The sequence below is a fragment of the Theobroma cacao genome, chromosome 8 (genome assembly GCF_053813885.1).
Source record: "Theobroma cacao isolate CCN51 chromosome 8, ASM5381388v1, whole genome shotgun sequence".
Taxonomy (NCBI): domain Eukaryota; kingdom Viridiplantae; phylum Streptophyta; class Magnoliopsida; order Malvales; family Malvaceae; genus Theobroma; species Theobroma cacao.
Window position 1 is genome coordinate 2,939,270 of NC_142646.1, and position 23,876 is coordinate 2,963,145.

A 23,876-nucleotide genomic window follows, 5' to 3' on the forward strand; every position below is an offset into this window, starting at 1 on the left:
AACACTTGAATCTTAACCCTGAACAGCTTGCATTAAATCATAAATACAGCCTGAGCTGATCCAAGCTACGTTTTGAAGTTAAAGTAAGTGTGCCCCGTATGTTGATTTGCTTTGCTGCCTTTTTGTTCTGTTCGGACTTTGGTCTGGTTCGTCACTTTCCTTTTCTTTTCTTTTTTTTTCTTTGGTTAAAGTCTGGTTCTTCGCTTTTACCAGAAGAAAATTATTGAACTCTCAGTTCAGGAATTTCTTTCGCAATGGTCCTTTCATGTTGAAGTGTTTTTTGTTGCACGTTCTTTCTTTCTTTCTTTATTATTAATGTCCATCTCAAATTCTCAATGAGACTGGGGGCTGGTTTTTGTTTCCCGTTGCCTGAATTCTTATTACAGTTACTTGAAATAAAGAAAACAAATCAAAAAGTAAAATGGGCCATGGAATCGGTGGAAAGAAATGGGACCCCTTCAAGATGGCAGGAGGACCATCTAAAGTGATGAACAGAAGAGAATCAAAATTCCGAAAGCGGGAGCACCTGTCAAACACGAGTCCTTTCACTTCCAGCACTTGAGCCTGTAATAGAGGTCTGTTGCTTGCTTTTGTGTAGGACGATCATCCAATCTGAAAGGAAAAGATTTGCCCATTCATGAACCGCCTCCTGTTACATTTTGATTTTGATGCTGTTAACAGTCGATCTCTTTTGTTTTCCCCGGTTACTTTTATACCTGATAAGCCAAGATAAAGTGGGTTGCCGCATGTTTAAACAACTTGTTTTGCCCTTTTGCCTTTTGGGTTTTTCTTTTTCTTTTTATTTGGTAGGTCTGGGTGTCAAGATTCTCGTTCCACGTCCAGGAGCATGCAATGCTGCAACTTTCTCTTCACTGACTAGGGGTTAAAGAGCACCAAAGACATTCCTCTTGTTTATCAACTTGGGGTGAATGAATTTTTTTAAGAAATTTCTCTCCTGTTTCACCACTATAATCATACGTCAGAACCTGCTTTCTCGCATGACAAAACCATATCCTCCAGTAAGTAATTAATTAAGTAATCTAAGGGGGCGGTATGTGCCGACCTCCCAAGTCCATTGAGTGCAAGCAATAAACAAAAAGGGTCAGTTGACGTTTGACAATGATTTCACCAATTGAAAAAGGGGAAAACACCATGCCGTCGTTTTGCATTATATTTCAAGTTAAATACTCATTTTGGCAGCTTCCGAACTGCTTCCATTATTTTTTTTTTTTAACATTTCGAAAAGCCAAAGGTATTGCCGATGCATAAGGTGGGTAATGGCTAAAAATGGCAACCGGGGTTGGTTTTGAATTGATCACTAACTATCAAACTTTGTTTCTTATTACAAACAGGTGATGGAAGCAAGATTGTGACACCCACTGGCAGACTCCGAACAAAAATGAGTAAATTAATGTCTTAAGATATCGTTAATTATTTACTTAATGTTCACATAAAGATAACTCCAAAATTTTCAAAAACTAGATTATCTTCTTTCTTGTCTTGACCTAACAAAGATGGTGTTAGTGTACCTTATGCTGGTATATAACCATTTGTTTATCAATAAAACCTTATAATATATTCCTTTTATTTTCAAGCCGTCCATTAAAATAAGGTGGATGGTCCACTAGAGTACCAGATTAACCCATCACTCCGGGAGTTCATGCCGGCCGGTCTTTTACCACAACAGGATATATATATATATCTCACATTCACACGGAAGAAACGTTATCAGAGAAATAAAAGAAGGCGAGGCAAGCAGTGGAGATAATTCAGATGGTGCATGGAAATATTGAGTTTTGGTTTGGGGGGGGGGGGGGGGGGGGGGGGGGGGAGAGTGTGGCTCAACTCTCATGCGGCGTGCATGTCTGCATTCTATGTAGCAAGACGATGTCAATTAGTCCTAGCTGCTTAAATTTGTTTTTCTTTTTCAAAAGAAACTTGATTAACTAGGAGGATATGAATTAAAGACCTTAATGCGCATCTAGGACGTTGAGCAATTTGCTTGACTCTTTATTAATTAATTAAGCTAGCCAACATTGAGAGTAGCTAGCTAGGTCAAGTGGGACTAATAGGATATATATGATAATATTTATAATATATAGTACAGAATTAGGGAAATTCTATAGTATTGCTTAGTGGGTAAGTGATGGTGAAGGGTCATAAGAATTTCAAAGCAATCATTTCTGGTATTTATGCTTCAAAAATGTTTTCAAAAGAGAAAAAAGAGCAACACCTGCAAAACCATCCTTTATTAGAGGAGTCGAAAAACATACCTAATACAAAATTGACATCCATGTACTGGACTGACCTAAATTTGTCCTCGTACAAAGTGCATCTTTGTCCTAGAAAAAATTCCTCAGTGAACCAAGCAACCAAAAAATTAAAGAAAAAATAAAAAAAGAAAAACGTGGCGGGATTTGAACCCGACGTGAATCGAACACGCAACCTTCTGATCTGGAGTCAGACGCGCTACCATTGCGCCACGGATCCACCTGCTGGATTTTGGTTCAGTCTTCCATGAAGGCTGGGAGATTTCTCCTTTTGGGCGTTTCTCCAAGACCGAAGGCCTACAGTTCGTCACACACTCGGGAAGCTTTCATTGGGAGTGCGAAGCATAGTGAGTGATTAACTGAAATGTGAGGAGTCTGCTGGTGACCTCTTTTCAACGGTAATTTGTCAAATCGTAACCTGAACGCACTGTTGTTATCTACTAAATCTCGAGGGGATTGCTAATACCCCTCTGTTTTTGTCTTTCAGTACGAGAAATTTCTATCTCCGAAATCCTAATGGCATCAGTTTGGAGTCTACACTTCCATTCCCTTCCTTTCCAGGTAAATCCCAAAATTTTCTTCCTAATGGTTTCTCTTACATATTCTCTGTCATTGAATTGTTTTTGTTTTTCTTTTGTGTGTGTTGGGGGGTCAACTGTGTGATAACAGCCTTCAATTCGGGGGTGGAAGGACCGGGTTTCTTCAGATGGAACACCTTTCCTGCTACATCGTAGCCTAAGCCAACAGCTAAGCTGGATTCAGCTAACAACTAACAGAAGGTTTTTGCTGAGAGCCATCAATGATTCAGTGAGCTCCGATGAGGACCAGCGTGCCCAAAATGAGGTGGCTGATACGGCAAAACAGACTCTGGTCGTAGATTCCAAAGACCCACTTTCCACCTTTCAGGAATCCATTGCATCTTTCCCTCCAGTTGTTTTTCTGGTAATTTTCAGTTATCTATATTTAATTTGATAAGAAATGGATAATTTTTCTTGGTGATTAAGCAGGTTTTGGTTTCATTTTATACTAAGGTCCTGAAATGTAGTTGCTAGCTTAGATGTTGAGCGCACATTAGTTTTACTTGAAACCATTTACTGCTTATATAGAATTTTTTTAACATTGGTCCCCTATTGATGCTAAGGATCACTCCAGTATTGATCATTGTTTACTTTGTTTTGCTAGTCATTGGTACATTTGCTTTTCATTGCCATTGTCAGAAAAACTAGTAGAGGCAGTGTTGTATGGATTACTTGACAAAAAAAGTCTAATATGAAAAGCCATGGCCGTTTCTTGTTTGTCTCAGATGAAAAAATGCCCCGGAAATAACTTTGCGATTGGGTTGTGCACTGCAATTGCAATTCTGGTTGTTGCTGTGAGAGCATACATGGCGAGGAAGTCAAGGCAGAGCCATCCTGGTTCCGTAGCTGATCTTGTAAGGCGTGGCCAGCTAAGATCAGATAGAAGAGGCATGTATGATTTCGTTCTGTAACACTTTTTCCTTTGCCTTGTGGCTGCCTCTGCAAAGGATGTAAATTTCCTGAATTTATTGCTTTTTGGGCAAATTTCATGTTATTTAATCTTAGGGGATAATTATTTATTCTTAAGGGCTAGCATTTCATTGCATATGATCAATCATTTTTAATTACTGCTACCATAGGTGATGTGCAGTTCTGTCACATTTCACAGCTTTGGCTACAATGTGCATTCCTTGTGTTAATGGTGTAGTTTAATTCTTTAAATCTGGTTTTTACAGATCAAGACCTCTCAAGTATGAAGACCCATTTAATAATCCATTTGTGAAGGTTGGCAAGAGTAATTCAACTGTAGAGATGTGTGGAAAGCTTTATCGCTTAGCTCCAGTTACACTTACCAATGAGCAACAAGCTATCCATCAGAAAAGGAGGTCAAGAGCATACCCGTGGAAGAGACCTACAATATTCCTTAAAGAGGGGGATTCAATTCCTCCTGATGTTGACCCTGACACAGTCAGATGGATTCCTGCAAATCATCCTTTTGCAACCACTGCTAATGACATTGATGAAGACCTGGCACAAAACAATGTGTACCAAAAACATGGTGTTCCATTCCGTATTCAAGCTGAGCATGAGGCACTGCAGAGAAAGCTTGAAGCTCTACAAAATGTAAGTAGTTTTAAAGTCTTGCAGTGGTAACACGATTCTATACCTAATAACTTGCTCACAGGGTAGGTAGCTTATATATTGATAATCTTTTGTAGTCATTACAAGTAGTTGACTTTGTTTGGGAAATCAACATGCTAACACCATTGGTTATTTTGGATGAGAAGCTTAGTGATAAATGCACCAGATTAGTGCCTTGTATCAACCAAGAAACTGAATTTGTTTGCACATTCTTTTGGCAACTGCAATGTGTATGATAAAGGACTGTTGCTAGCATGAAATTAGGAGTTTTCTTCTTACATTTCTGCTTATCTTAAATGAGTTTTTATTCTGCATAGTGTGTTGGGGATTCACATCTGCAGGTCGTTGATCAATATAACTTTTTATCTACTCATTGTTTTAATGGGGCCATAATTATGCAAAGTCCTTTGTGCATATTTAGGGTTACTGATTACTGTTGTAAACGTGGTTACCAGTGTATACTGTAGGTTGCTGCCTCATTTCTGGAGCTTCTCTTTGAAAAGTTGAATGTTTTTGTATGCAGGAGGAAAAATTGAATAATTTATTTATTGACAGTAGAAATGCTAAAGATTTCCAGAGACCATTCAAATTAAATGCCAGGCCAGATGAACTTGCCGAGGAGGGCCCCACTAACAATCATGCAGTTGACAATAAACCCCCTGAACCAGAGCGTGCCTCCAATTCCATTGAAAGCAACTTGTCTTCTGAGGAAACGCAGAAACCCTGAAATATCTGGTGGCCTTGGTATCAGTTTATGAATACCATTTTCTGCAATGAATTCCTGATTTGTACTATATGAAAGATAATATCCTTGTGAATTACCACTGGAATTGATTTTGAGGTACACCCAAGCCTGAAGTGCAATTGTAAAAGGGGGAGCAAGGTTGTACAGATAGTTGCAGTGTTTGATATGATTATTGAAATGCAGTTTGCTCTATGTTAAGATCCTTTATAGCAATTATCTGGGCCTGTTTGTATCTGAAGAATAACCGGATTTTTTATTATAACATCTTTGAAAGGAATTTTCACTAAATTACAGGCATTATGATATCTAGTTATAAGACTACTTCCAGACAAGAACAGATGGAGAGTAGCTTAGTGGACTCTTGATCAAGAAAAGGTGTCATGAAACATCCATCTCTACCATTCTCTTAAATTAAATTGGTATGTTACTATAATCCAATTAAAAGGGAAAAAATATCATTTTAATGTTTGAATAAGAAAATCCCTCATACAAAGGATGCCCAAAAAATCTCCAAACTGAAGTTGGATGAATGCTTAAGAGCTGAAATTGCAGAGCAATTGAGACCGTTGAAAGCAGTGAGTTACTCATTCTTGGTAGCAGCAGCCTGTCTTGCACCAACAGCAAAGAACTCAGTAATAACTTCAAGTGGCATGCCTTTGGTCTCCGGGACTTTCAGGAAGACAAAGACCAAAGAGATGACGCATACAACAGCATAGATTCCGAAGACGCCAGCAAGGCCTATGGAACTGAGCATTACAGGCAGAGTGTAGGTAACAATGATATCTCCAATCCAGTAAACCAAAGCACAGATTGCAATACAAAGGCCACGGACCCTTGTTGGAAAGATCTCAGAGCAGAGGATATTCGGAATTGGTCCATAGCCCATGACAAAGCAGCAGAAGTAGATGATAACACATGCAGTTGAGATAGCAGCATTTACTACTGTACCCAAATCCACAATTTCGCTAAAAACTAGAATGATAAGTGACACTATAAGCACAGGAATTGTGGTCAGTAGCAGCCGCCTGCAAACAACACATGAGTATTAGTTTCTTTGTCCATTTTCTTTAGAAAAAAAAAACCTAAGTGCGAATGGAGAAAATTAAGAAAAAAGTGATTCTCCTATTTAAAATATAGTAGAGCCAGACCGAAGAATTACAAGTTGCAAAAAATATTTCAGAAAAGGAAATCACCTTCTGCCTGATATATCCATGAGTTTCATGGCTACACCTATACAGGGAAGCATCAGCAAGGTTGTGAATGCGCTAATAAGAAATGATGCTGAATCTGAACTAAGGCCCAAGTTTGAAAGAAGCACTTCAACGCCTGCCTCTTCAAGAATTTGAGGAGTGTAGTAGAGAACTCCATTTATGCCAGAGAACTGCACATAAAATTGGAAAAGCTAGTTTAATTTACCATGGGAATCATAGTATAATCAGCTCAACTGACAGATAAAAAGATTCAAACTTCTCTACTTATAGTACAAATTGCAAAACATTAATGTGTAACAAGCCGCTACTTCCATTTTTATGTACCAGGGGCAAAAAGAACTATAAGCATGTAATAACTCTCATGTTAAACAAGATACTGTAGAACCAATACTACTAGCAAAGGTATCATCGGTTCTAATCTCAAGAATCAATGCTAATCCAACTGCAGCTTAAAGTGGTATGGCCCATATTTGACTTTCAAAGCACATTCAAATCTGTAAAATAATGTGGAGAATGCGACAGGATGACAGAAACGCTAGGTAAAGGGCCAAAAGAAGTCCAAAAATAAAACTGCTGACTACCTGTTGAAGTATCTGAATCCCAACCCCAACTAATAATGCACGCTTCACTCCTGGGTCAAGAAGAGCAGCCCAAATTGGTCCTTTTGAAGCAGTTTCAGACGGATGAACCATTGCTGGTCCGACAGGATGCTGATTCATAAGCTCCTTTGAATAAAGAGCAGGTTGGCTCACTAGAGCAGCAGCCTGGATAAACTCACCTTCTGCAGGCATATCATTACCAGGAAGTGATACAAGAGACCCACGTCGAGATCCAGGGACTCCCTCCTGGTGCAAATAAATCCTTTTAAACCCTCCTTCCTTCTTTCCATCCTCACCTTCTTGCTCAGACCATTTCCATGCCAACTGCCAACCACCTCCAATTCCTGTACTACCAACTTGTTCTCCACTATCTTGCACAAGAGTGCTATGGCGTCTCATGCTTAGAATACTGCCATGGGAAGCTGGGGGAACCATGTCCTTTTCCAAGCTTGTTGTCTGACGTGAGATCAATGGGCTATGCAAATTGTCATCAGAGTCCCCTCCTGCAGCATCTGATGCGTAGTCATCACCCTCCCTCTGCAGGCTCTCTTCATCCCAGTGCTCATTTTTGCCATGAGGCTCTGCTGTACTAAACATGCTTCCAAAATTGGGAAAAAGCATACTACGCATACTCCCTGTCTCTGGAAGCTTTTCGTGCACACTGCCAAATAATGTCACGAGAGGGTCCATAAGGGGTACACTTTGGTTCACCATGCTTCCCTGGCGAGAGGCAAGACCAAGGATGCTTTGTCCAGTGACGGGTTTGGCAACCCAAGACAGGCCCTCTTGAGGTCCATATAATCTGATTTTGTCTTTATCAGCAGTAGGTTCCTGACCATCAGCAAGTTCATCAGCTGGACCTATTATGTATTCTTCTATAGAAGTTTCACCTCCAATGCCAAGGCCCTCAACCAGCAAAGCCATCTCACCTGCAGATCAAAGAAGTCTCAGCAAGATCCACCCCCTCAATTAGTCTCAAACTAGTTATATAAGAGCAAACTCAGAGGAGACAGGAATTTCTATCATTTTGAATTAAGTAACCATAAAAGCTATGGAGGCTCCTTTGTTGTTAGGTATAAAGCTTCTGATGTGGGGAGAGCCAAGTGCATGTAAGGAGGCAAAAGACAGGAATACAGAAGATTAATTTTCTTCTTTCCCTCATCCCCAAAATCTACTCCATGCATGATGCCAACCTTACTGCTATTTATCAAAAGGAAGCCAACCAAATTACGGAAAAAGCATGCAATTCTTAGCTTCACTTACATATTCGACCATACTTATTTGATAGACACTTTTATGCTGGTTATAAGTTATTTCTGTATAAACATGCTCATGCTCCTCTGCAATTTGCAATGATAACATTTGAAGCTATATTGATACTTTTATTGGAGCACAGGGCATTATTCAAATTTTAGAAAATGCATGGTCCGACAGAGTGACATAAGTTACCTAGCATATCATACAGAAAATTTTCAGCTAGACATTTAGAGTCTATTCAAATATAACTTAGGGTGGTTAGAAAAAAATGATAAAAGCAACTGTGCATTCAAAGGGGCAGGAGGGAAGAGGCATAACATAGATGTGAACACCTGACCATGACAATGAAAGCAATAAAAATTTTGGATTGGCTTGCCAAATTTTAACTAACCAAAACAATTTCTCTATATATAGGCTCTAAACCCTCACAATTAACAGAGGTTGTTCATGCTAAATTACAGATAAAACCAGTAAACTTTCCAATCTCTTGTATAGTCTACCAAAATATTAACCAACATTACTCAAGTTTCTGATGAACTACATGCATCATGCCTTTTGCTTTAGAATATATTGAATCTTAAGTAAAAAAGATCAATGAAAAATCGGAATTCCTACCTTATAATTCATTAGATTTTATCAGTTATGTTTATTACCATGTGCATTACACCTCTCAAGCAGAGCAAGCATCAAACCTTGCTCTTGTCTCTAAGCAGAGCATCTAACTATTCAACTTCCAAGTACCATCATTTGCAACACATGCACAAAAAAGAGGAGGAAAGAAAAAAAGAAACAGAAATCTATAAGAACAATAAAGCTAGCAAAACACGAACCTGAAACATCTTCCCTGCCACGTAACCTCTGAAGAACCTGTTTTGCCTCAAGCATCTTCCCTTTACTCACAAGCCACCGAGGAGATTCAGGCAAATAAAAGACTGTTAAGGCAAAATATAGGAGAGAAGGGATCGATAAAATCCCAAGCATCAACCTCCAACTTGGTGAGTCCATCAATGACATCCCAAAAACCATACAATATGATAAAAACATCCCCCCAGAACCAGTGAATTGTGGTAGTGTATTTAACAATCCCCTTATTTCTGATGGAGCAGTCTCAGATATATAGACTGGGACAAGAGTAACTGCTAAACCAATTCCAAATCCATCTAATAGCCTGGCTATGCATAAGACATATACATTAGGTGACCACAACATCACCAAACCACTAACAAAATAAAGGATTGAAGAAATTATCAGCATTGGTCGCCGTCCAAGCCAATCTGATATAGCTCCTGAGCATGTTGTAATAACTGTGGCTCCTATGAGTGACATAGCCACGACAAGACCTTCAACGCTAGTTCCCAGATTGAGGTCCTCCTTGATGTACACAATTGCTCCTGAAAGCACCCAAAAAAAAGGCCATCAGGATTCAACCAAAGACAGCTTAGCAGCATATAGTTCTAGATATTCTTTGTTAGAAGCTTTGAAACGACTCAATTCTCATTCCATTGAATTCCAACCAGCAATATCAGGAAGCACAGGTAATACCATGATTTGAACAGAAAAAAAGAATATGCAGTCCATGAATTCTTATTTCAAATTTAAAATCTGGTTTAAACATTCACTGCCTCATGCTGAGTAGAAGTAGGCAACAATATGAATGCGAAAGAAGAAGTACCAGCAATCGTAGCATTATCCCATCCCTGCAAAAAGTTACCAATTGTAGCAGCAATGGCTACAAGAGCAGCTCCCCTCATCTCTTCACCAATGAATCAAACAGCCTCTCTGGAACTAACCTGCACGCAGAGTAGAACCCAGATCACAAATCAACCTATCCGCCATCTTTATCACTAACCCAGATCTAACGAGTTAATGAATAACACTTCGTCACTAGAAAAACACCAAACATGATTGCATCAATTAACCTACCGTAGCAGTCTACTCTAGCATCAAACCATAAACCACATTAGCACATCACCGCAAATGCTCACTAACTAACAGAAAACAATTTTACTTGGATTGGTAAAAGAAACTAGGACATCAATCACCATCGACGACAACAAATTTAATACACCCAAGAATCTAGATCTCTCAGGTTGCTGACCTACCGTTAGCCAAAAAGGTCAAGTGAAACTTTTGAGACACAGACAGTGAATTTAAAGTACAAAAGGGGCTGCAGAAGCAAAAACAGGGTTATTTTTTGCTTATAGGAGAAAGAGATAAGCAAGTATGAGGCTTAAAAGGTACAGCTTTGCGGCACAATGCTCTTGCCTTTTGTATACAAGTGAATAAAACCGTCTGCAAAGCGTAAGAAGGGGCTTCTTCGATGGGAATCTTTATATTGGAGACAAGGAGAGGAAAAACAAAAGTCCTTTTTGCACTGAAATTATTACCAGGCCAGACGTGGAAACACAGAGAGGCGGTTAGCATTAGATACTAGAACAAATAAAGGAAATCCAATGAATGTTTCGCTCTCAAGTTCTCAACAACCCTTCAACATTTTGTCAAACCTAAGTACCTGGCCTCTGACGTCACTCAACTGACTCAGGTCACTCGCTGAGTTCATTCGTCACTCAGCCAACTTCCGCTGAGAACATAACAATTCTGGTTAAGACCCAGAAACCCAGATGAACTGATTAAAGCTTCTGAATTTCTAACTCGAAGAGAAGAGAATTCAGTCTTTACAATACAGAAGCATATCTACTGCCTAGTAGTATTATTTACATTCGCATTGCACCAGAAACAAATAAAGAAGCAAGCTGTCAAAAATTGGAAAACATGGATAGGTACATGCACACCAGAAATTTTAAAAAGTAAAAACAAAAAGTCTGGAATCCACTAGTACTGTACTCGTAGTATATAATCTTAATATATGGCTAATAAACTGGAGAGAGAGAGAAGGATCCTTTTGTGCTAAATATTGTTTTATTTTTATTGTTACTTTGAAAGAAAAAAATCTTCTATTCCTCTTTACTCTGTGACTGTGAACTAACAATTGACGGAGGTGCGGTAGTCAGCATCAGCCCTCTCTGTACCTGTGGGGTAATGTCTTTGACATCAACCGTTGGAAAACAACAAACATCACAATTCCCAAATTCATTTCTTTCTCATCTTCTCTCTTTATTTTTTATTTTTCCCCTGCGATTTTCTTTGCCTTTTGCTCGAAATAAAAGGAAACAAATTAATACAATTCAATTCTGCCATAAAGAAATATATATATATATATATATATATATCGTACGGGGTGCTATATGCACCTTGCATTCCAAGGAAGATGTCGTATGAATGGCACCTAACTCTTACATCAATGACAATGAAAAAGACTTTAAATTTCTTAAATTTGTTTTCCTTTATCAGCAACAAGCACCAAACTAATTAATGTTAAAGATATCTTTTTTCGACATGACGTTAATATAGTTTCTTTCTTAATTAAATAATCTAAAAGTACTGTTAATATGGTTTCTTTTTTTGTTAAGTAAGAAGATATTGTATTTTTTAAAAATTTTGAAAAAAAAATTTTGAATTATTTTTAAGATATTTTCTTTGTAAAAAAAGATGTTAACACACGTATACCTACACACTAACACTACACAGATTGGATTGGAAGTATAAAAATAAAGAATAATTGATTTTATCAAGCAACTCTATTGCATGTTAATGCATTCCTTCTCATTCAACGAAGAAAGAAGCTATATTAACGGTATTTTTGAGTCATTTCGAAGTTATTATATATCTTTAACATTAATTAGTTTGGTGCTTGATGCTGATCGAAACGGAAAACAAATTTAAGAAATTTAAAGTCTTTCTCATTGTGATTGATATGACAATTTGGTGCCATTCATAAATATAAAAATAAAGATCTTGTATTTAATTATTTTGTGGATTGGGTTGTGTTATTTTTGTCAACCATGATCCAATCCTGGTGGTATGTAAATGTTTTGGTCAATTCTGAGTTGCTTTCAGGGTTGTCGTTTGCTGTAATCAGTCTTTGATAATGTATAGAAACTAAGTCTTATGGCAGCAATTTGTAACTCAATTAGATGAAATACAAATTATGCCTTTCAAAGAAAAAAATATAGTTGATTTTGTGAATTAGAAGCTAGCTAGAAGAAGAATTGAAAGCAGGAAAAGGGCAATCTAGATATCGAACATAAATCTATGTATAAATCTGCCTGTCAAAAAGGTGGGAGGGAAGGGTACTTCTGGACTGGTCAATCAGGCGAGGAATGTAGGTTAGGAGTCATGGTTTCGGAACAGAAACTAGGAAACTGGAAAGTAGAAACTAAGAAAATCTATTAGTTAGTTGGAAAAGTTAAAAACAAAAGCACATGCCACTTGGGGCAGAGACTTTTCACACTGTCTAGCTAGCTACACTGTTGTATTGCATTTGCATGCATGTTAGGCATTTGTGTGTAGCAAGTTTTGGGGGCGAGTTGTCGTGCATCGTAATTTTTTTTTAGTTATCTTTGGCTCATTCCGAATCTGCTCTCTGTCGTCCAAGGCCATGTGCCCTCCTCGTGCTCTCGCTTCTCCTCCTTTGAATAAATTTGTCCAACATGTGGGAGATATCAGATATATCATGACTTCGCTTTTGGAATTTAGATTTCGGGATCCATGCTCTGTCTCCTGCCTTAGCATTTCAGACGTCCCTAGCTATAAGCTAGATCAGTATTCAACTATATATCTTGACAGGCTCAACCCCTCAATCAAATCGTTATTCTATTTCTCAATTTCAATATCTGATAATTTGATCAATATATTTATATATTTATAGCTCCTTTCTTCCCTCCCTGCTCCAAATTTCTTTTTGTTCCTTCATATAATCAACATTTCCTACATAGTTCCATTCATGTATGTTATGAAATCTAATGAGTTTGACATCAATGAATTACAACACGGCTTGTACTGGCAAAGTTAAGATTCTGTGCTTAGAAGACGAACAAAAAGTGATTCGATAAGGTGGGTTTGGAGAATAATTCTATTGAAATAGATTTCACTAAATAAAAAAATTATTATAGAAATAAAATTATAAAATTAAAAAGAACAAATATATATTATGAAATTTTAAAATTTTTGAAAAAACAAAAGTTCTTACTAATAGTTATTTTCTCCGTTATTAACCGCACGTAATTCGTAAAAGAAGAATGATAAATCTGACCGTCATAGCTCGGAGAAAGATGAAGAAGACTTTCCTATCACTTGCATGTTAGCTAATGTTTATCATTGATGTCATGTGTTTATCGCATGCATCAAGCTTCACGTATGAACTGTCATCTGCAAAGTCTAATTAAGTTGGACTCTCTCCTTGTCGCTTTTAATTATTGCCGGTTGATTTCAGCTATGGAGTGGCCATTGCGACCTTAATTTTCTTTGTTTTCTGTTTTCCTTTTTTCCCTTAATTTATTCAATGCCATATGCAATCCAGACAACGTGATGATCAAAACCTACTAAAACTGATTGAAGGAGCACAACCGCATTGTACATCAGATGAATTAAGTGTCTTTACCTAAGCAACTAATCAATCATCATCATCCCATTCTGAGAACATCTTTCCGTTTTAATTTTCATAATGCTCCCCTCCCTTTGTTTCAACTACTCAAGGGAAAGTTGGTTTTTGGCTCAATCTTTAACAACCCACACCGACGTGCGTCCTTGTTTTCTTTCCTTGTTCCTGCAGTATGTACATATAATAGCAAGTGTAGTAAGTATTAATCTGTTTACAATACTAAAGAGTGCTTCTGAAGCTTTTCTGCCATCTCTTTGTCTAATCTTCATTGTTATTCAAAGACATAAGCTTTATGACCTGAATTTCTGCTCAGAATATGTAATATACTAATTTTCGGTGTAATAAAATGCAAAGCAATTAATGGGAAAAGAAAATGGAGAAGAGGACAGCAAAAATGGCAGGCCTATTGAAGCTCGAGTTGTGTCGGAAGTTTTGATTGAAGCCCAAGAGTGACCCATCAAAAACAAACTTGAGTAGAATTCCAAGATTGGATGAAGCCCGTATTCTATGTTGGATTGAGCGAGAAAGCCCAAGATGGCGGGCTTGGCTTGCCCTCAATTTCCCTGTAGGCTGTGCACATTCAGAGTTGATTGATATATGAAAATTCAGTGTTTAGACAGCAGTTGGAACTTGGAGCTCCGTGGAGGGTAGTAGATATTGAAGAAGAAAGATACCAACACTACCGGTAGAGCAGTAAGTGATCAGAAGATCTAGCGGCGGAGGCGAAGAGAAATAACATGGCCTTGATGAGGGGAGAGCCTTTGGTGACAAAGCTGGCATATTTAGCCAAGTACGTGGTGCTGCCGGGCTCCATGGTTGCCGCTCTTATTTACTCTCCTCCCAACTACGCTTCTTCCAAGAACGACAAATCCCCCAAATAAGTTGTCTTTCGCTTTTGCCCTTTTTGTTTTCTCCTGGTTCGTATTCTACCTATCCTCCTTTGTTTTTCTCTTTTTTGTTTCTGTGAGGAAAGGAATCATCTTTAATTAGGGTTTTGTATGACTACTTGTGTTTGCGCTTTGGGATTTAATTACTTTTTTACTGATATTATTGATGATTTCCTCCCTTCCCCTCTGTCTTTTAATTATTGTCAGAAAAAGGATCTGATTGTAACTTGATAGGAATTGTTCTGCTTAGTGCTGCAATCCAATATGCATGACAGGATTGATTTGTTAATCTGAAGCTAGGCTTTGATAATTTGTTGCCACCATATGCAACTGCCTTGACAGGATTGATTTGTTAATCTGAAGCTAGGCTTTGATAATTTGTTGCCACCATATTCAACTGCCTTGACAGGATTGATTTTCCATGACTCTTTACTCTGGGTTAACTATTCGGTAGTAAGCCTGTCCATCCTTGAAGCTTTAACCTGTTTCCTTAGGTTGTTAGATAGTCCAACATTTCTGCCCTAGCTTGCATAGCAATAGAGAGCTCATCTCGTTCAAAGACTCTGATATGCTTTAATAACACATGTATGCCAGAGAATGACGACTTATTCTTTATGGTTTGTCCATTTCTGCAACTGGGGTTTATCAATACGTTCTAGTGATCTAGTTTGTTAACTCTTGCGGTGACTTTCATGGTTCCATTCCCTGATAATTGGATAGTCAGCCTTTAAGGGTCTATAAATTAGATTTCTTCATGAATTTGACAAGACATTTTAAAAAAGGATTCTTTGTTTTATTTCTCTGATTGTTGTTGCTCTTAGCCGAATTTGTTTTCTCCTCCTACGCAACAAGGGTAAGGTTATCAACTTGTAATTATTTGCAAAAGGCTACTTCCGTGAGTTTTGGAAATCTGTCTAAAGATAATTGTTTTAATTACAAACTTAATGAATGGATACAGATTAGAGTTCTTTTAGGTGGAAAATTTTGGAGCATGAAGATTTGCTCATTGTAGAACTGTATCGAGTGCTGAGTAAAATGTGCTGCTTTTTTGTTAATTGCTGCTCAATAAAAGAATATAGTCTTGGATGGTCACTAACTATTACTTATTTTCCTGATGCAGGAGTATCATAAGGTTTGCGTGCTATGTACCATAGCCTCTTTGTTATGACGGGGGATCTTCAATAATTGCTACATAGGTATGTAGAGAATTGAAGGCATTTTCTTTTGCCTTTGAAGAACTTTTGGGTTATGAATCTTTTGTTGTTCTCGGACTTTGTTGAAAAATAAGACATTGTGTGATGAATACATGATTGCCCCGACACTGTTTGATAATTTGGATTGCTATGTTGTTAAATGATCAGCAATGCTCTCTATGTTATCTAATGAAGCTTGCCTCAGATTGTTGAGCCCATTTGAATATGGAAATGTTATAATTGGTCACTTGCAGCTAGAAATTTGGTAGATTATTTGCATCGGAATGTTGCTCTTTTTTGGTGTGAAGAACTTAAACAAATTCAGTAAATTTGGTTCCAATTTTAATAGTTCTGCATCAATATGAGCTATTAAATTGGGTCTGAACAAATTTTATAGCAGTCTCATGATTTTGATTTTGGCTAAGACTTTGAGAGTAAAATGAAGGAGAGAAATCATTTAAACTTTAGAGGATGAGCTAATTATTGGCAATGTTCGCTGTGCAGAGACTAACTGAGACCTGGAACTCTTGTTATAATACCAATTGGTAAACACAACCAAACACATACTAAATGCACATCAGTCTGCTGCTTACTAAACCCTGAAAGAGACATGCTGCTTAATTTTCTTCATTTCTTCTCTTCCAATTCAACAAAAGTTTAAGTTTACAACTTATTAGGTATTCTTTCTTTCATCTTTCTACAATTCTCTCTTCATAGCAATGAAAAACAGAAAACAAACCAAACTGTCGACTGCCCTGACTTCTGGGATCTTGCCTGCCTTTACAACTGCTACTCTTATTTTGACTACTATTATCTACGTCCTCTGCCACCACCGCCTCCTGCTTTTTTCTCAGATCAAAACCATTAGATCTCACCTTATGTGATCATCTTAGTTTCTGGACTAGCCAGTTTCTTCCTTCTTATTGGCTACTACGTCATTATAGTCAAGTAATGTTTTGGTTGGTGCTGGTCAAGTAATAACAGGCAACCACCAGCTCAAACTGATGGTTTAGATGAAGAGCTTCTTGATTAGAATCGAGTTGATCATCCTGTTTGGTTCATCACCACTCTTGGTTTGCAACAATCAATCATAAATTTGATCACCGTTTGTAAGTACAAGAAGGTTGACCCAGAAGAGGAAACAGTCAAGTTATTGCTTAAATGCAACCGTGCTTTTCATATTTCCTGTATTGATACTTGGCTAAGGGCTCACGCTAATTGTCTTTGATGCTGTTTGTGCCCCCACCAACTTCTGCGGATCAAAATTCTGATAATGTCATCTAGTCCTCGAGAACCAGATAGAAAATTCTGAGATTAGAGGTAAACTTAGTCAGAATCTGGTGAGGAACAGTGAGCTTTGTGAAGTCAGGGCCAGATCATACGCTGCAAGTGAATTGCCAGAGGCTAATGACCAAAGAATTTTAAAAGGAGGGTGTCTATTATGATGGAAAATGGCGCTTTGGTAGTCAGTGATTGCATTGACAGTAGCCAGGTTGTGGCTAAAGTGATACAACAGATAAAAAGGTGTGTTTCTATGAATTCTTCTTCAGCTGCAAGTTTGTTTCTCAGTTTGGCAAGTCTATGTCCTGTTAAATCAGAATGAAGTTCTCTTGATCAACAAGAGTATGTTGAGAGGAATTTTAAGGAGAGTTCTCTTCAGAAGAATACATTTCATGTATTTGCCTTGGTTTCTCCTGAACTAGAACTTGATTGAAGCTTCAAACTAAAACATAACTGATATCTATATGCTACAATTCATTATGTCACTGCTGTTATGCAGCTGTATATAAAGAAACTAACAATAGTTTAAAACCGAGGAGAAGTTAAAAAGTATACGAAGGTCGTTCTGTTAACTAAATCAAGCCTGCTTATATGCTTGAAAGCTCTCCTGACCGAACCAATAATTTACAACAACAAGTTTAAAACCTCAAGTTTGAAAGGTCTTGTACTCTTTTCTCAAGTTTAAAACAACAAGACACGAAACAATAATTTGCAGGTTGCTTGAAACCTGGTATTGCCACTGTCTTGGTTACCGGTATATGCAACCAAGAACAGTCAAAGCTTGCCTAATTCTGGTGACTTGGGTTTTCTTCCCAATTCAGTTTTCCATCATGGGCTAATTGCCATCTGCTCAATCGACATCTCTTTACTCTAAAGATGATGATCTCAGCTCATAGCTTCTCAATTTGTGCATGTCAGCGTTCTTAGTAATACGATTTGCATATCTTAACAAATCTAAATGGTTGCTTCTCTAGCCATCAAGTAGTGCAAACTGAGTCCAACCAAATCAACCTTCCTCTGATTCGGGTTGGCTACTAAGTTGAACATAGCTCGAAAAACTTACCCAACTTCAAGCCTAGCTCGAGCTCTTGACATTGTGGGTCACAGGGTCAGCCACTTGGGCTTTGAAACAGAGCTTCATAGGCCTACTATATATGAGGCATTGTACTCACCCATGTCTAAACGTGACCCATATGGAATGAGGTTGGAATATTTTTGCTCAATTTTGTTTATTGAAATTAATAAACCACTATATATTTCTTAATAAAGCATCCTTTTGTTTAAGTGATTACAATCCGTGTAGTGTTCATAGATTTCTGAGTTTGGGCATCTTTTGTCTTCAAACTCTCTCGTCAACTGCAAATCTGCTATTTTCTAGTGCTCACCAGATCTCTCAAAAGGATCCGGACAGGGCATATAATTAGGCAACTTGAGCATTTCGACAGAAACACCATTAATAAAAACCAATGGCAATGGAGAGACCAAAGCATGGTCAAACCTAATATTTAAGTGCAAACACAAAGGAGACACACTTCCGTTTTATTATACTGAAAATCTCTTATCTCCTACCTTTTGTAGGGGAGGCGTTAATGGAAACCTCACATAAACAAATCCCCTCGCGATTCATTCTGGTGTTCTTTTAGAGCCCTTTGACTTAAACTTTCCCTACCAGCTGCATTTCTGTTTGTTGGAAATTATAATAATTAAGTACAATAACAGCCATGCATGCACTAGATTGTTTTGTTGAAGAGAGCTATTTTAAAGACTACTGAAAGATCTCATATCAGATCTTTTTAACTTAATTTAATCGTTTGGTACTCGGCATTCCCTCAAGAAAATTAGTTCTAAAAGGAGTGATTCAATTCAATATATCCTCCATTCCAGTAAGCAAGGAGACACACTGGCTTAATTTTCAAATACAAGTGCATAATTTGTACGTTCACGAGTCCAACTCAAGTTAGTCATGAAATGCAAAAAAGCTTAGTTCAATGTGCTAAAGGTAAAATCCCAAACAAGAAGTCCAAAAATCAAGGTTTTTCATGTGAAGCAAAGAGTGTCAAGTTCTCGAGAGTCATGATGGGTAGGTTTGATTGCGGGCAGACCTTTCCCCATAGGGGCGAAGTCACTGTACTTGTCATCTTTAGGGCGGGGTTTAGGGGTTGATGTTAATCATGGCATCTGCCAGCATTTGTAGCACTGTTCTTAATTATTATATGCGTAGAAATGAAAAGATGCGGGGAAGAGATATATATATATATATATATAGTACCCATTCATGCGGTTATTATGGTCTTCAACATCACAATGATTTCGATTTTACAATCATTCCTTTCAAGAAACTTCTCCGATCCTACCTGAAGCTCTCCCTTTTTACGGGTGAAGGAATCTCCTGTCATTCCAAGTTTGACATACCCTTTTTCCATGAATCTGCCTTTGTCTACTTCTTTCAAATAAAGAAGACTGGAATATATATATATTTTATCATTGGATAGCACAATAATGTCTATAAATACAAGCACATTAGGCAATGTAAGCAGGACATGGACTGTCGTTTCAATTATTTTTCGAATCAATTATCACTCACCAGATGCTCATTATTACTTCCCATTTCAAATTTATGTATAATTTAGAACTCGTACTTGTTAATGTATTGGTATGTGTTATTGATTCAAAGAATGGGGAATTGCTGGATCCCTTCTTCTTGAACATGCTTAATTGGAGGAAATAATGTCCTCCAATCACTATGATGTATGGAGCTTCCATCGTGATCACTTTTAACACCTAAAAAAGTTTTTAAAAAAAGCTACAAAAAATGTGGGCCTAAAGCATATTTTAAATCTGAAATACTTATCATCAATCAAATGATTGTTGTAGGCTTGGCTCTTTCTAAAGTTTTTCATGGCAAGCTACATATCTAGGCCCCCTTCTCTCCATTCCTACCTGGCTTTAATTGCTTTCCTTTTTCCCTAAAGTGACAACAAAAATCTATTGGATCTTTCATGGTAGGCCTGTGATTTCAATTTTAAGATATATTATCACTGTGCTCTCTCATCATGCAAGTTTTGGATACCATGTTCCCCACATTCTGTCGATTGTGTGATGCTTTTAGGGATGGTTTCCCAGATCATAATTTACATGGATTAAACAAATTTATTGGCTGTTATGATCGGAAAAACAGAAGAATGCAATTCAATATATATTTCATGAAAAAAGAAGAAAGGGCACCATAAGCAACATTCTATGGGCAGCAACAGCGATTCCCTTTACTTATTTTCCACTCCACCAAACAGCTCACAGGTTTTCTACAATAAGTAATTACAAAGGAGAGAAAAAGTGGATAAGAATCAAGAATTTTACAATCAATGCTAGAACATAATGGCGGAAGATAATCATCAACCCCCCCCCCCCCCCCCCCCCCAACCCCCAAAGATTCAAAAAACTAAGACCATCAAATCTGGAGTTCACGTACTGTTTGCTAAAGGAATGTGGCACCCACATAAATAATTAAAAGTAGTAATGCTATTTTAAATTCAGAAAGCGTACTGAAGAGGGGTGATCCCATATGAAAGTGGCAAGCTCTGGCTTGTCAAGAAAACAGCAAGATATTATTGGAAAAGGAAACATTATTCTCTCTGCTCCTTCCTGGAAGGAGCAGGGCGATGATAACAGTGATCATCCTGGAATATTGAAGGGTCGACCTGTCTGCGAAATGCATATACAAACATAAATAGATTTGCATAATGTGCACAAAGCCAACAACTTGATCAAGGCCTTATATAAATTGGATGGGGGCTTTAATCATATGGGATTTACCTTACGTTTCGAAAATGATACTGAAATTTCAGATCTGTTTTCTCCCAACTCTAGAAAAGATCAACTTACATGTCAATAAAAGAAGGAGAAGGAGCCCATTTCTCACACAATTCCAAGGCATGTATACTAGCAATTTGTCAAAAAAAGGGGTATCCTCTTCATGTGGCACTTAACTACAAAATAAGTTATCTTGTCAAAAGAAGCCGGCCGGAAGATCTGGGAATCCTGTCTTAGTTTTTATTTGACCATGAAACTTTAAGGGAAAGACGCCATTGCAACAGGATTCTGTCTATTTTCTGTACTGTAGCAGTGGAGCACAGTTTATGGCAATTTGTTTTTTTTTCCTGTACTAATAATAAGGCACATAATTTGGTTTGTCCAAGCCTCCATTAGAAGGCAAGGCAAATATGCCCAACATTAGGAAAAGCATTGTACACACTACACTGTATATCTCCAAAATACAAGAAGGGGGAAAAAGGTTGCAACTTGAAGAAATTAAATTAAAGAGCAAAGAACAATGGAATCCCTTCGATCCATCCAGTTTTGGAAGTCAGATCACAACTAACCCCAATTCCAGCAGGACAAAATCATAATCAGGGCTTTTCATGACTCAGCTAAAAGCAGCTTCTTCTTGGATTCCGCGCAGCATTTGATTAACAGCAGCTGCAATTTCATCAACAGTGTTCAGATGGCATCCTTCCTCAACCTGCCCCAATTGCATCCAAAAAAAAGCTGTTACAATCTCAAAAGATACTACTATAGAAAGATAAAAATGGTGGAAAAAAGAACTTTGAAATAGTTGTTATTGGCTTATAATGTTCTAACCTTGACGCTAATTGAATACAAAGCCATTTCTTCAACAGTTGTGACATTGAGGTGGAGAATGGTAAGCCTTAGGCTTTGCAAACCAGCAACCAGTTTCAGGAGCTGCCTGGGTCGTTTCTTTGAGAGTATCTTGAGGTTGGCATGGGTCTCCACCATGGTCACTTCTATGTCCGCCACGCTTTCGGCGGCTGCCATTGGCTCAGCTGCCATGGACTGGGGGTTGTTGCACTGAGTTGCATGAGTTGAGAATTGTGGAAAGGTGAAAAACTCAGCAAACGGTGAAGAGTAGCCATTGTGTTCTGGTTGCTGAGTAGTCCTCTTATGAGCCTCCATGGACTGCAAAAGCTGCTCTAATTCCTTAACAAAATTAATCGCTCCGCCAATAATCGATGCCTGATCACCCTGAAAAGGTTAATGCGTATATGATTTAGTTGTCAGATAAAGAAATTGAACGTGGGAAGAAAAAGTTATATAGATATCTAGCTGAACTATAAGTCTAAATGGTTTTCATGAAAGTCAGAAATCTCTAAACTTTTTCAGGCCAGTGCCTTTTTATGATTCTCTACAACCATTTGAAAATCCCAAACCAAAAAAAAAAAAAAAAATGGTTATAATATGCAAGGGGATTAATTAGGGTTGTAGAAAAAACTTATTATCTTGGCGAGTGAACTTGTCCTAATTAAAGGTTGATTATTAGTCTTAATTCTTAAACATAATGTAAGAGCTGAGCAGAGAAAGAGAGAGAGAGAGAGAGAGAGAGAGAGAGAGATTGAAACTGACCCTTTGAACATAAGAAGGTGGCATCAAAGATCTGAGCACAGCGAGGTACTCATTCATTTGTTTCCGGCGATTGCGTTCGACAGTAATATGAGTCATTCTTTGATTCTCTAGCTCTTCTTTGTTCTTGCTGCTCCTGGTGCGACGACGTTTTCGCCTACTGTTCGTCGTCGTCGTTGTTGCTGTTGCTGCGGCAGCTGCTGGAGCTTCCATCGGAGGGAATGATCCTCCAGGGAGAGATTGATCAACAGTGCAAGCTTCAGGTGAAGAATAAGGATCCCATTCCTGTGCATGTTGCATGACTGAAGTAGATGAGGAGTCCCAATTTGCATGGAGATGAGGACTACTCCCTTGCTCTATGTTGTTGTCAAGAATTCCAAGAAGGGCTTTATCTTCTTCTTGGAAGCAGAAGTCATAGCCCCAAGCTCCCCCTCCCACAAGGTAGAAGTCCTTGCAAGCATAAGTAAATGGGTCTTGAGGGTAAACTACTGCCTCTAATGCCATGTTTATCAGGATTAAACAGATCCTTATTGCTCTCACTGTCTCTCTCTTTTTCAGTTGTCCTTGTTTCTCACACAAAGAGACACACGTTTGTGTTGTCTATTCTCTCTTTTCTAAAGGGAAAGACAAAGATGTAGAAATAAAACATAAAAGCGAGGAGGGGTGGGGGTGTTAGGGCATAGACCCACTAGAGTAAAAGAGACTCGTAATTTTAAGGGCCTCAGTAGAAGGAGAAAACTGGAAGCTGAGAGAGAACTGTTCCCTACAAAGAAACCCAAATCAAAGTTCAAAGCAGAAGGAACCTGGAATACTAAGCCCAAGCGCTACACATCCAAAAGACCAAACAAAGTCCCCCTTTTTATCATCTCTCCCCCATGAAGAAAGTTGATCGACTTTTAAAGATGTTTAATCTTAAAAAAAACCCAAAACAAAAGCTACAGCATGCTGCACGTGAGATTACATTGCAGACCAGTCGCTGGACCAGAGAGAGATTCTCTATGGCACTTGGGAGAGAGAGAAAGAGAGGACCAAAACTGTTTCAGGATAGTCCTCAAAATTAACAACATAGAAAAATTGTAAATAGTGGGTCCAATTCCAGGCATATCTAATTTCGTGAAATGGGTACCATTTTTTTATTTGAAGGAACCAGGTAGCCAAGTAATTAAGTTTTCCAATTGTCCAAGTAAAACAGAGGTGCCTAATTAGATGTGACTACGGTTTTCATTATTCAATAATGTGGTCGGACACTTGGACGTTCAATTGAGAAAGATGACGAAAAGCTGATAATAACCCAGAGATTCTGATGAAGATCTAAAAGAAAGTACTTAATGAAAAAGAAAAAGGGTGGCGGAAAAAAGC

The 23,876-nt window shown here is 38.1% G+C and overlaps 3 protein-coding genes, 1 long non-coding RNA gene, 1 other non-coding gene and 1 pseudogene across 9 annotated transcripts; 3 read left to right on the forward strand and 3 right to left on the reverse strand.

The window, feature by feature from the left end:
* Positions 1-2,418: 2,418 nt before the first annotated feature.
* Positions 2,419-2,490, reverse strand: TRNAW-CCA (transfer RNA tryptophan (anticodon CCA)). Its single transcript has one exon. It is a non-coding gene; the product is annotated as a tRNA-Trp (tRNA).
* Positions 2,477-5,387, forward strand: MCD1 (multiple chloroplast division site 1). The gene is made up of 6 exons (XM_007018056.3): positions 2,477-2,668; positions 2,758-2,831; positions 2,940-3,212; positions 3,574-3,740; positions 4,024-4,411; positions 4,953-5,387. The coding sequence occupies exons 2-6, from the start codon at positions 2,787-2,789 to the stop codon at positions 5,154-5,156; spliced, it is 1,077 nt and encodes a 358-aa protein (XP_007018118.3). The 5' UTR covers positions 2,477-2,668; positions 2,758-2,786; the 3' UTR covers positions 5,157-5,387.
* A 163-nt stretch (positions 5,388-5,550) lies between these two features.
* On the reverse strand, positions 5,551-11,076 carry TMT1 (tonoplast monosaccharide transporter1). Of its 5 annotated transcripts, XM_088808995.1 has the most exons (7): positions 10,507-10,730; positions 10,344-10,408; positions 9,914-10,031; positions 9,072-9,632; positions 6,967-7,913; positions 6,368-6,555; positions 5,551-6,199 (listed from the first exon to the last, which is right to left on the reverse strand). In XM_088808995.1, exons 3-7 carry the CDS (start codon positions 9,990-9,992, stop codon positions 5,755-5,757), a joined length of 2,220 nt encoding a protein of 739 aa, XP_088665121.1. In that variant the 5' UTR covers positions 9,993-10,031; positions 10,344-10,408; positions 10,507-10,730; the 3' UTR covers positions 5,551-5,754. The 5 variants fall into 5 exon arrangements, with proteins under 5 accessions (XP_088665121.1, XP_017981447.1, XP_007018121.1 ...); XM_018125958.2 differs by lacking the exons at positions 10,344-10,408; positions 10,507-10,730 and adding an exon at positions 10,754-11,076; XM_007018059.3 differs by lacking the exon at positions 10,344-10,408.
* A 3,247-nt stretch (positions 11,077-14,323) lies between these two features.
* On the forward strand, positions 14,324-16,011 carry LOC108662992 (uncharacterized). Its single transcript, XR_001928906.2, has 2 exons — positions 14,324-14,658; positions 15,749-16,011. It is a non-coding gene; the product is annotated as an uncharacterized LOC108662992 (long non-coding RNA).
* A 471-nt stretch (positions 16,012-16,482) lies between these two features.
* Positions 16,483-17,656, forward strand: LOC148761116 (RING-H2 finger protein ATL16-like; annotated as a pseudogene).
* Positions 17,657-21,235: 3,579 nt separating this feature from the next.
* LOC18591748 (basic helix-loop-helix (bHLH) DNA-binding superfamily protein) lies at positions 21,236-23,534 on the reverse strand. Its single transcript, XM_007018061.3, has 3 exons — positions 22,521-23,534; positions 21,741-22,142; positions 21,236-21,621 (listed from the first exon to the last, which is right to left on the reverse strand). Exons 1-3 carry the CDS (start codon positions 23,019-23,021, stop codon positions 21,526-21,528), a joined length of 999 nt encoding a protein of 332 aa, XP_007018123.3. The 5' UTR covers positions 23,022-23,534; the 3' UTR covers positions 21,236-21,525.
* Between the last annotated feature and the right edge of the window lie 342 nt (positions 23,535-23,876).

Bases quoted from the DNA above. Each gene is read 5' to 3' on its own strand.
- LOC18591748 (XM_007018061.3), bottom strand. From the start codon at position 23,021: ATGGCATTAGAGGCAGTAGTTTACCCTCAAGACCCATTTACTTATGCT. The intron at 22,143-22,520 runs GTCAGTTTCAAT...TAACCTTTTCAG, and splicing joins CACCTTCTTATGTTCAAAGG to GGTGATCAGGCATCGATTAT. The intron at 21,622-21,740 runs GTTAGAACATTA...CAATTGGGGCAG, and splicing joins TGTATTCAATTAGCGTCAAG to GTTGAGGAAGGATGCCATCT.
- MCD1 (XM_007018056.3), top strand. From the start codon at position 2,787: ATGGCATCAGTTTGGAGTCTACACTTCCATTCCCTTCCTTTCCAG. The intron at 2,832-2,939 runs GTAAATCCCAAA...GTGTGATAACAG, and splicing joins TCCATTCCCTTCCTTTCCAG to CCTTCAATTCGGGGGTGGAA. The intron at 3,213-3,573 runs GTAATTTTCAGT...TGTTTGTCTCAG, and splicing joins TCCCTCCAGTTGTTTTTCTG to ATGAAAAAATGCCCCGGAAA.
- TMT1 (XM_018125958.2), bottom strand. From the start codon at position 9,992: ATGAGGGGAGCTGCTCTTGTAGCCATTGCTGCTACAATTGGTAACTTT. The intron at 9,633-9,913 runs GTACTTCTTCTT...GGGTGCTTTCAG, and splicing joins GGATAATGCTACGATTGCTG to GAGCAATTGTGTACATCAAG. The intron at 7,914-9,071 runs GTTCGTGTTTTG...TTTGATCTGCAG, and splicing joins TGGCAGGGAAGATGTTTCAG to GTGAGATGGCTTTGCTGGTT.